The 12,005-nt window shown below is 46.0% G+C and overlaps 1 protein-coding gene across 1 annotated transcript in view; it reads left to right on the top strand.

The window, feature by feature from the left end:
• Positions 1 to 9,921, top strand: part of NTSR1 (neurotensin receptor 1) — a 47,671-nt gene extending 37,750 nt beyond the window's left edge. Inside the window, exons 3-4 of the mRNA XM_035547987.1 lie at positions 7,309 to 7,399; positions 9,672 to 9,921. Coding sequence (XP_035403880.1) covers positions 7,309 to 7,399; positions 9,672 to 9,921 — 341 coding nt within the window. The remainder of the gene's footprint in view (positions 1 to 7,308; positions 7,400 to 9,671) is intronic.
• The last annotated feature ends 2,084 nt before the right edge of the window (positions 9,922 to 12,005 follow it).

The raw sequence follows: 12,005 nt of genomic DNA, 5'->3' as shown, positions 1-12,005 counted from the left end.
TTTAATGATTCTGTCAGCAGCAACTTAAGACTTGAATATATGGCTTTATTCCTTTCCTTTTTTTTTTTTTCTGCAGAGCTCTGGTTCAGACAAAGGTTAAATAAAAGATCCTGCACCCAGGAATTGAGCTGTGCTGTGAAATACTGGATGCCTTAATTAAGTAAGCTGAGGAAAAGACCAAAGAATCTGGTAGCTTTATCGTCTGACAGATGATAAAGCAAAAGGTGTTCAAAAATAGCACCCTAAGGTATCTAATAAAACCTGCCAGCTCTGGATTTACACTGGGAGAGCCCTCGTGCTAATGAAATGGTGCTTGCTAGCTGAAAGCTTTCCGACTGGCACTTCTCATTGCAAGGCTCTTGGTGGCTGCAGTGCTTTGGCCAAGGCCCCGATTTCCATAAGGAAGGAAATCCTGGCTCTAGAGAAGCCACCAAAACCCCCCATTAGATTTTTCTCCAGATTTTTCTCCAGATTTTCCAGCTCTTTTTCCCAAGGGATGCATCCCATGCAGTATGCTGTGCCTGTGCCACAGGCAATCCACCGGGTACACCACGGCTTCAAACACCATGCCTGTTGAGAAATGGAGTCAGAACTCCAGAAAACATCGGATCCTGTTAGACTGAGGTGTTTCCTCTCCTGAGCCCTGCTTTGGGACCGAGCCTCAGCGCTCCCAGGACGGGGCTGTGCTTCCCTCCTCCCCATCTTGTGCTCCTGCCTCCTGCCGGCAAGTGAGCAGCTGCCTTTTCTCACCTCTGCTCCAACAGCTCACACCTGTCTCTCTCGTCTTAGTGTTGTACACTTATTTAACATCAAGAAGGGAGACTTTTTGTGGATAATAACAGAGAGACCTACATTTACAGCTGTCATTCCCCAGGCACTGCTCGGTGGTGGTGGGAGAGCACCCTGCACCTTGTTTCCTCCTCGGCACTGAAAACCAGCCCTTCTTGCTCTGAACGATAAGCTTCTTTTCTTCTTCTCCAGGCAAATTTTTGCTTCTGTTATGTACTGCAAAAGCTCAAAAATGTCAGCAAAAGTGAGGGCTTTGGTCCTAAAGGTCTGCGTTGGTGTGGCAATGGGTCAGAGGTGGCACCGCAGGGCGCTGGGCAGCAATGCGCATATATTGTGTGCATCTTTGTGGTCCCCTCCCTGCAGGGAGGGCAGAGCAGCTGCTTGTGCCCTTTCTGGACTGAGTAAGATCCAGCAAATAAGAAATCCATTGCCAGTTTTGCCTGTTTCTCGCCACATCACACAGAAAGGCTCTTTTTATCCAGCAAGTGTTGCTTCGTTTCATTTCTCAGATGCACTTGACTACTGGGGGTGCTTGATTCACATTTACTTTTGTCACCTGTTCCTCACAACTTTTTTTTTTTTTTTTTTTAACATCTGAGCTGTCTGAAAAGCAGCAAAAACAAACACGGGTACACATGATTTATCCTGGCCTCCATGGCATCCAAAACCATCTACCCAGACTAGGCAAGTTTATGGAAGGCAGTGGGAAAAGAAAAATGGCACTTGTCCACACTAATAAAACTGCTGGCACAAAATCAGGCTTTATGAGGGTCAAAGCATTTTCCATTTCCAAAGGTAAACTTTGGCCTGAAGTACAGAAAGCTTGTTTTTGTCTTAAGGGTGAAATGTTTCAGAACACATCAAACTAGTGCTCAGAAAATAAATTTTTGCAGTTCATGGTGTGCAGAGTTGTTTGATGAGATCGGAGCAGCAAAAGCCTTTCTTCCTTCTTCCACATCTACTGAGAGAATGTACTTATTTATATTAAAATGGTCAGGCTAACAGCTTCATTCAAAATGTCCACGGCATCATTTTCCTCCTCTTTGATAGTGTTTTCTTGGCTCTGTCTGACTTTGATTGTGCACAAAATAATTAGGGAGCTCGGGATCGAGGAACTGTCAGCCCAGCTGCCTGTAAGCCAGCTCGTTAATTCGTTTAAAGGTGTGATTCCTGATTGCAATTCCCTCTCCGCTGTCAGCATTCTCCAGGTGTGAGGAGCCAAATTCGGAGAGCTCCAGGACCTGGCAGCTCTCCAGCTCTTTTCTGAGGATAACTGGGCGATGTTTGGGCAATGCAGTGCTGCCGCTAACAATACCTCCCTCCAAGAGATTTCATACCCTACCTCGCCCAGCCAATACATCTTCCAGGTCTCCAAAAATAAGCCACCTCCATTTTTTGTGTGTTTTTTGACTTCTGTTGTTGCATTGTTATTCCTTGGTTGTATTGTAGGGGTGCTGGGGAGCTGAGTCTCTTGGGTGCTGTGTGACGCTGCATGGAAGGGCGAATCTCCTCTGATTGCATATCCTGGCACACCAACCATTTGATAAGTAGAAAGCTTCCTAAATTAATCTGAACTATAGCACCAAGTCTTAAACACATAGAGGCATGCACACACCCTTCATAATAAGCAGCTTTCAGCAGCTAAAACCCCATACGCTCTGTCCAGACTATTGCATACCAGATCCAGAGGCAATATAAACCTTTCCAGTCTCATTTTCATATGTACAGCTGCTGAAAAATCAGGGCATGCTTGAGCTCAGGCTGAAAGCTGTGTTTGGCCAACATCTCTTCTTGAAAGGGGACAGTTTAGTGACATGGACTAATTGTCCCCATCCATACACCAGGCTGGTTCCTGCAGTGACTGGAAGGAGGAGTCGCTGAATGGCACAGCTGAGCAAGGAGAACAGCGTTGAGGCAATTTGATGGACGTCGAGGGGAGGTCCCTGGGTGGACGTTGGCTAAGCCTATTAGTGTGATCGGTTCCAGGTAGCATTTGCTCCGTTACAGGAGCTGCTTAATGAAAGCAGTCATAAAGCACTTACAGAGGTTTAAGCAATTGAAACAATATCCTTCAGTCTCCCACAGTAGGCTGGGTGAAGCTTCAGTGATATGCTTCTTAGGAGAGGAAATTAAACCATATTTTCTTTACTGAAAGTCTGAGAATTTTTAAATTGTGATTCTGGGGCCTCTTCACTTCTTCAAGTAATACCAGGCAAATGCCAAGCGTTAAGGGAGCATGCATGCAGCCTACATGTTTCATTACTTTGTGTGTGAGTAATTCCCCTCCTGAATTAAACTCCTGAAGAGTTCATCCATTCCTCTTCTTGGGTGTTCCAAGTCTGAGCTATCAGTCTGAGGAGAACACCGCAGAACAACGGGCAGACCCCTTCTTACCTCCACCCTGCTCCTGCTCCTGCTGTGCCAGCGTTGCGGGAGTTCAGGCTCTCGTGGCTGCAGCTCTGAAGCCCTGGTCACTGCAGAAGCACGCAGCAAACACATCCCCAGAGTCCCCCTTGCAAGCAGAAACAGCTCAGAGAGGAATAAAGGACACATGAGACAACATGAGGGGAATTAAGAGGGGGCTGCAAAGGATGTCAGCTTGGGTTATACCAGATCTTAGCAAACAGAAAGAGCCTTGAACCTGGTGAGGAGAAGGCGAGAGCCCTCATCTGTCCTTCAATGGGGAAATTTTCTTTCTTTCTCCTTCCTTCTCCTCCAAACACCCGGACATCCCTGGAGGAAATGACACAAACAAAGCTTAAATTGAATTGAACTTCTTTCTTTTCACAAAGACTGTTTTACGAGGGAACTTGGGAAGAGTTCACATCCATTTTCAAACCCGTCAGCTAAAGCCACTAAAAAGCAGTACTGGAGAATGCAGTCTGAGTATGATACTTCGTTTTTTGAAACCTTTTTTTTTTATTCATTCCACTATCTGAAAATAATATGGAAAGATAAAAGCAGATCTCTGGCTGCACTGGAATGGAAATCAAGAAGTCAAATCTCACGTTTACACTGCTCAGTAACGAGTACAAGAGCACAAGGGGATTGTATCCGGTTTCTAGAGGAGCTGAGGGCTCCCCAGACCCTTTGCTGTTCCCAGTTTCCCTTCTTTTTTGCTCTCCCAGGCACTATTGGTGCATATTGGTGGTCTCCAGTCTCCACTGGGGGGTATCGACTTTTATGGAAATCCTTTCTTCTGCAGCCTTCTGACCCAAATACCAGCACAAGCAGTTTTAATTTTACTAGGCTCATGCCCACATTGTAACTACCACAACCCCTAGTCTGGGGCCTGCTGGTATAAATATTGCCGACGACCTGTCAGGTACTGCATCATGTTAACATAAACAGCGCCTCGAGGTTTAGCGAGGCACTGCCAGCCACATCTGCACTTGGCCCAGCTCTCTCCATCTTTCATATCAAACCGCACGGTGACATGTTCCCTTTGTGATAGATTCTCTTGTAACGGCACCAGCTAAACAAGCGCACAGACCCAAGAAGCTTTGAATACACAGGGATTGTTTCTCCAGAAACCAAAATTAATGCAAATCCCTGACACGAGCCGCATTACACTGCCTTATAGGTTATTCAGTACCAGCCGGAGCGTGCGTTCCTTGAGCGTCGCTGGAGATGTGACACTGCTGATGTGCTGAGCCTCAGAAAAGGCTGAGAGATTTTGCTCCGATAGATCTGTCCATACCCAAACAGCTCCTGCCTTTGCCCATGAGTTCGGATATGCTGCATGCATTTCAGCTCCCCTTGAAACACAAAAGAAAAGTAGTAAATTGGCCAAAATTGCCTCAACAAAGCTATCAAGGAGGCTGGGTTGGAGCTTCTCCGGAGGTCTTAGCAACTGTGGAGGTAGCTGAAAGCAGGAGCAGCATCTCTCTTCTCTCCCTCCACTGGGCACTGCCAGGGCTTTGTACACATGAGGTATTGCTCCAGGTTCATGCTAACACAGTGCCAGTTTTCTGAGACATTGGCCCTGGACAAGGGCTGCCTCCCAGCCAGAGCCCCAGGATACGCACGGCAAAACAAAATACTCACTGCAATTTAATGCAATTTAACTTCCAGGATTGCTTCCATTCAGTTTAGTCTGAAAGTCAAGACTGGCACGGTTTAAATCTTCTCTTGCACAATGTAAAAGCTGTCGCTCAAAATTTATGTTTCCTGTGCGATAAACAGGGGCTCGCCGCGCCGCCGCGCCTCCTTCCTCCCTGCCCTTCCTCCTTGGGATGTGGTTCAAACAGGCAGAGAACTGAGCCACAACAAGACCAAATAGAAAATTATAGGATGCAATAATTCAGGTTTAAATATGCTTTTCAATTAGGAGTCTGAGTTAAAAGGGAAATGAAGGCGCAGCCTGGTTGGCTTGCACAGGTCCCCCCTCTGCTCCCAGCCTGGGGCTGGCTCACAGGTTTGGCACCTCATTTGCTCAAATGTGGGAAATATCAGGAGTTAACGGAGCAGCTCTGCTCCTCTGAAAACCACATTTCCACGTGGCAATTGAATTAATTGGAAGTGAGGGAAGGGTCTGGTTCTGATGCAAGGCATGCACCCCTACCCATCCAGCGCTGCAGGGCTGGGGCAGAGCAGGGAAGCAGCCGTGCTCTCTGCACAGAGGCCACACGGCGGAGGCAAACAAGTCATGGGTTCTTGAATTTTTTAGTTCAAAAAACTGAAGCAGGAAATCTCAGACACAGCCCAAATCCATCCACTTAGTGCTGTCTTTTTAGACTGCTGAAGAGCTGCAGGCCCTGTAGTAATGAATTACATCTGCGATCACAGTGGCCATATAGCAGCCAAAAATACTCAGATTGAAATAATGAATTCAACTGGACTATAATAATATATAATAATATAATAATAATATATAATTATATAATAATAATATATAATTATATAATATATAAATAATAAATTCTTATTCTAGAGAATAAGAACAGACTCTCTAGCCTTTCTTCCCAAACCTGTCCTTTCCGATGCCTAAAACTTTACTGATTAAATGGCTTTTGCAGCATTTCTGGAAGATGCTTTCCTACATCACACAGGCTGATGCTAAGAGAATTTACCCATCTTCAGTGTTAGTAACTTGTTTAATAAATGAGAACGTGGGGTTGGAATAAAGCTGAGAGTACAGAGCTGGACACCAAGAAATATTGAATTTCTGTACAAATCGCTCGGTGACTTCAGCCTTGATGACACTCCCAGAAAGAGGGCACAGACACTTGCCTCCCCACTCCTGCCCCACTGGAGGGGGGAAATTTACTGCATTTACTGGAGCCTCCCCTGTGCCTCTTGGCTGCGTAATGGTGATGGGAAGATGCAGCCACAGCCAGTCTTGCTCCTCATGCACTGTTTTTTAAGGGATACACATCATTTGTATCACTCCTCTGTGAGTGCTGGATTTGGGACATAGTCACATAAATATTTTCAGTGCAGAGGGAAATGCGGCCTTTGCCTCCAAGTGCCAAGTAGCTTGGTAAGAGCTTTGCCGCTTCCTAGCTCTTTACAGGTCACATAAAGGGCAAGAATAATGTGGCCCTTATTGTCTGTAGAACAAATTTGGGATAAAAAAAAATAACATAATCATTTTATTTAGTCTTGATTTTCTTCTTGGGTTTTATTGTGTTATGTTTTAACTGAGATTTCTTTATTTCCTGCTGGGATTCTGCCAGAATCCTGTCATTTCATACAGAGGTTGAAATACATATTACAAAAGGAAACAAGTCTTTCCCTTGATTGCCTGATATATCTGCTTTTTAATCTAGATTGACGAACGCTCAGCACCAGAAGGGCTTTTATCCTTCGGAGTTCTTGCATTTTGTTTTTCATTGGTTGATGATCCTTGGCTAGAATGTGGAGAGGAAGAAAAACTATCATCCTTCTCTTTTTACTCTTTAATTAATGATTTGTATGATGGCAATGTCCAGACCCAAGCATCTCGTAATCACTGTCTCAGGTACTGCACAAATATAGAACAAAAGGACGAGCTCTGCCACCAGAAAGCAGCTCCCGAGGCTGTTTAATGATCCCAAGCACCATGGGGACTGCAGCCAGTGACTCCGCATAACCAACTAATGGGATTACAGCGTCCCTGCTTCCCTGCCTACCTGGATGAAAAACATCCACTAACTGACTCTCTGAGTACTGTAGACAAAATACCTGGTGCCACAAGGGCATAAAACACAAGGACAGGTGCAAATGCAGACCAGTTTCATTTAGCCTGCATCTGAACTAGGCATCAACAGTCCCTTATCTGTGTTGTGTCTTTTGTTCATAATGTCACTGCTTCTGTGCTTATAGATATTTTCTATTATTTCCGTTATGCTTATTTGTATAGACATTTTCAGGCTGTTTGTCCCTCAGGGTTATTAATTCTTGGCACAGCAGCAAGGTAAGAACAAAGCGGGGCTTTAGGAAATCAGTTTATGCTGATAAACACCTCCCAGAAAGGTCCCTTTCTCACTCCTGATGAAGAACTGCTCACAAAAAGTTAACTTTTTCCATTCTTTGCAGGTGCTGTGGTGATTGCCTTTGTGGTGTGCTGGCTCCCCTACCACATACGGCGCCTCATGTTTTGCTACATCCCCTCCAGCCACTGGACAGAGTGAGTGATCGGGGCCTAGTGGGGCCTGGGGAGCGGAGGTGTGACCACGGGGTCAAAGCCTCAACCTCTTAATTGGTTTATTCTTTCTTTTGGATTTCTTGCCATGATTGCCAGACAAATTTAGGAGTCCTGGCTTTATCATCTAAACCCCCAGGTGTGGGTGGGGGAGCATCAGCTTGCCCTGAAATGCATCAGCAGCCCTTCCTGCCGTGGCCGCGGCCACAGAATCGCCCCCGCTGACACCGCTGACAGATATTCACCTTTGACAGCCCTTGATGAGATGATATTTGGCAGAGGCGTTTATGCATCTGAAGTGGATTGCTGTCCCTGTGGTGGAGATATCGACCACTGGCCCTAGGACAGAGCAGCTCCTGTCAGCGTGGTTTCGTTCCCCAGCGCCACCTTCCCTTAGTGACAGGAGAGATTACGCAGACGGGAAAATAACCGCGCTGCTCACTGAGGGCATTTACTGGGTTTTACAGGGAGTGGTTCAAAATTAAATACCAGTAATTGTCACTGATTAGAAAATGCCCAGACTCGCAGCCAGTTTAGGGATATGTACCTACACGCATTGCATACCTACACTGAACGCACGTGCGGTGCTCACAGACGGCTGCTGGCAGCCCTTCTGCCACATCAGGCCAGGTTCCTTGGCAAAGCAGCCACAGAACTGTTTATTCATTTCAAATATGCAATTAAGAGCTCATTATGTCCAGGGATATAAACCTGGTTTAGCCTGACAGAGAGATGGCATGAGAGGTGCTCAGAGAAAGATGCATCCCTCCTCCCACAGCGTTGCACCCCTGTTCTCTCTGGAACCAGCTCTGCTTCCTGCAATGACCAGGAAACGAAAAAATCCTCGATACCAAGAAGCCAAGGAACAAGGAGACATTAAAATTTCATAAACTCCAAAAACAAATAATCGTAATTTATGATACAGCAGCCTTCTGAATGGAATTGTACATCCATCCGTAGTAAAAGCCAAACCCTATCTTTAATCATGAAAACAACGGAGCTCGAGGCACACACTGGGGCAAACTGTTGTGTCTTGTTTGCTTTCCTATAAGAAAACTACTTAAAGCAGCAATCAATTCTGTGATGCCCGCATTTGCTATGAGCAAAAGGGGTAGAGAATTCCATCAGCAGTTAGTGTGAATTTATGCATTGTGGTTGCATTCACTTTTTTTTTTTTTCTCTTCTATTAAAAGCCATGAGTGATTTTAGGAAAATGTTGAATTTACAGGCATATTATGAATGGTGAACTATCAGTACGGTAGCTAATCAAGAGCTCGCAGCAGCTTGACATAATCATTTATAAATAAAATGCATGTGCCTGTCCCTAAAGAAGAGAAATCTGCGTTAAATTAATTCTTCACAACTACATTGAGAAACTCTGCTCGTAAGAGCTGGATGGGCCGGGCAGTACTTGGCAGGGCTGAGGGGGCCGTGGGGGTTGGTGATGTACTCCAGCACACGGCTATTTATCTTTTGTTAGACAGTGCTCAGACTAACAAAAAGGTCTGTGGTTTCCACTGAGATAAATGATCCCGAGGAACGTTTTCCTGAAAATGAGACCCACGTTGTTTATAAACCCTTTACGATCTCCGAGCTGTTGATCTCAGTTTTCCCAAGGAAAGCTATTTCAGAAAGAAACAGAAATAACTAAGCGTTTTCAACCAATTCTAGCTGAAAACATTATCTTGTGGTGGTCAGGCTATGTTTAAAAGCACGCTGTCATCAGCCTGCCCCCAGAACAGAGAAAACCATCCCAGAGCACGGACAAATCCCAACGCGGGGACCCACCGAAGGAGGTGGTGCAGCTCTCACTGCCCCGGGGAGGAGATCACTGCTTCTTTTACAGGGTCTTGGCTTCTCTGCAGGCTCTGGATACCAGAACTGCAGCCAGAAAGTCAAGCTAATGTATATGCATGACACACAAGCAAATCTCCAACTGGTTTCTCAGTTTCAAGCAAGTCTATTTTCGAAGGCAAAATGAATACATGAGGTAAATGCCCCATCCAGTCCCAGGGCATAAATGAGTTTCCAGCTGATAACAACGGGGGCAAGAGCCCTGTAAAGGCACTTGACCTGCATTTGGCCAGTGGCAGCTAACAACACAGGGTGCGTGCACTGACTCCCGATGGCAAACCCATGTCCCTAGCAGAGAAAGCTTAGCTGGAAGAACAGCTTATGCTTTTTTCACCCTTGTGACTTCGAATTATTTCAGTTCTCCACACTCACTCAGACTTCTATCTTTCATCTGTTCTTCCAGTTTCCTTTACAACTTCTACCACTACTTCTACATGCTGACCAACGTCCTCTTCTACGTCAGCTCGGCCATCAACCCCATCCTGTACAACCTGGTGTCTGCAAACTTCCGACAGATCTTCCTCTCTACGCTCACGCTCCTGTGCCTGCCGTGGAGGAAGAAGAAAAAACGACTGGCCTTCACCAGGAAATCCAACAGCATCTCCAGCAACCACACGTTTTCCAGCCAGGTCACAAGGGAAACAACATACTGAAGCCAAAGGAGGAAGGGAAATGCATTTATTTCATCGTGGAGTCAAAACTTGAGAGAGGCCTCTGTGACTTTCAGGCATGGTCTCCAATTCACGTAACACAAGTGTGTTTAGCAAAGTCGTTTTTGTTGGAAAAATAGGCTTCGTTCTGCCAGTAACTTTGAGGTTATTTTAACGCGTTGGCCTTGCCTCTTGTGAGTAATGTCTACACATTTTGTAACTTCGGTCTGGCATAAATCCAGGTGCAGTGCTAACTGGGAAGCCAATATATGTTAAACGTAAGCAAATTCATACTGCATTTCATCCTTTTCTCAAGGCAGAGATGCCAATTCCATATCCAAGGGTTCGAGATCACATCTCTTGGTGGCAGCGAGCAGAGTCTAACGAGGAGAAAGCAGTTTCAAACAGAAAGGGATGTTTTTGGTGAAGGGGCGTGCTCATCTATGGGATGTTCAATGAGCAAGGAGTGAAAACTCAGGGAGCCAGGTGGTGGGTTTAGAAATAGATCTAAATTCTTATGAATATGACCTGGGTGCTCAATAGAGCCGCTCTGGTTCCTTGAACTTAAATACCAACAGATGATGCCTTACTTAGATTGGGATGGGAGTAGCCTGGGATCATCGTTCACTTTAGGGCGTGTATAGTGCCTGGCACAGCGAGCCCCGCTCTCCCTGCTTTGGGTATTGCAACACCAGTAAGTAACAGAGTCTCTGGCAAAGCTGGGAATGCAGAAACTGTGCCCAGCTGGAGTGCTGCAAATGAACAGAAATGGAAAATCTTACTTATGCCACACAGCCAAACCCTGCTTTTTCTGCCAGGGAAATCACTTAGCTGGCCTGCACTAAGAGGTGAGAAAGCTGCAGGCTCCTGAGGGCTCCAGTCTGCTGAGATAAGAGCAACCTGCCCCATTTCTGTGGGACTCTCAGATTTTTCACATGAGCAACCTGCCCCATTTCTGTGGGACTCTCAGATTTTTCACATTCTGGTTCCAGTTTTACTTGTTTCTGCACTATTTTCACACAGCTGACATTTCATGGGTTATCAGTTGTAGGCGGTAGGGCCTCTTTTTCTACCTTTTCTTTTATTTCTTTTTGCTACCAAACCTATTGGCATACTGATCTGCACATACACATCTTCAGATAGTGCAAATGAAGAACACAGGATGGTCTAAGCTGGGGAGTCTTAGCTCTAAAACAACTTTCTTTTAACAAGTCAGAGGAATGGCAGCGAGAGCTGTTTGCAGCAAATCCGACAGTTTGGGACAGTCAGAGGTTGTGCTGAACCCTGACTATGAGCATGCTCTAAAAATAAAATAGGATCAAAATAAGAGAATATAAAGCTTATCTTCTCTTCCCCTTCTTTCTTCCCCTTGATTTTTGCTTTGAATTTGAAATTTCTCAGCTGGCCAGGATGGATAGCATGAGGTTTTCTCCCATGTGGTTCCACCTCTAACAGCCAACTGGGAAATGCAACAAATTCTCTTGAGCCTTTAGCACCAGAAGTCACGGGTCCCTGGGACAAAGCTAAAGGGACTTCCCTGCTGCCACAGCACCAGGCTGTGACCTGCAAACCATCATCGTGAACAACCTGTGCTTGATTTGCTGTTAGTGACCTTCACACCAAGGCAGAAACTACATCAGGACTGTCCCTGCCCACATGCTCCTTGCCAGTGCACTCCTCCTACATCCCACGCCCTGGGCACAGTCAGAAACCCACCCCATGAGCCTCCCGTTATGCTCACACAAAGGTGAGCCAAAGACATCCTATCAGGAAAACCTCACATTTTGTTAAAGGTCTGGCCTTGACAAAGGGAGGCAGATTCTAAAAAAGAGGTGAGCAGTGTCAGGGCAAAGGGCAGACCAGAGAGCATTGCTAACAAGGCTAGGTTTTAGCTGCAGGAAGGGCTGTTCTCTGGCGGTGACAGACATTGCTGTTCATTTCTGCTGCTCAGAGTGGCTGTGGGAAAGCCAGTGGCTGGGGATCGCTCCTGGTCAGAAGCACAGAAAGGCTCTGTAAGAAGGGAGGTCCAGGGGTAGGGCGCATTGCTGAGCTCTGGTGGCAGGAGGCTCCGTGCAGGAGCTGCCCCA

Source organism: Cygnus atratus, chromosome 16 (assembly GCF_013377495.2).
Source record: "Cygnus atratus isolate AKBS03 ecotype Queensland, Australia chromosome 16, CAtr_DNAZoo_HiC_assembly, whole genome shotgun sequence".
NCBI lineage: Eukaryota > Metazoa > Chordata > Aves > Anseriformes > Anatidae > Cygnus > Cygnus atratus.
The sequence above is the reverse complement of the archived record's forward strand: the minus strand, read 5'-3'. Positions and strand labels throughout refer to the sequence as shown.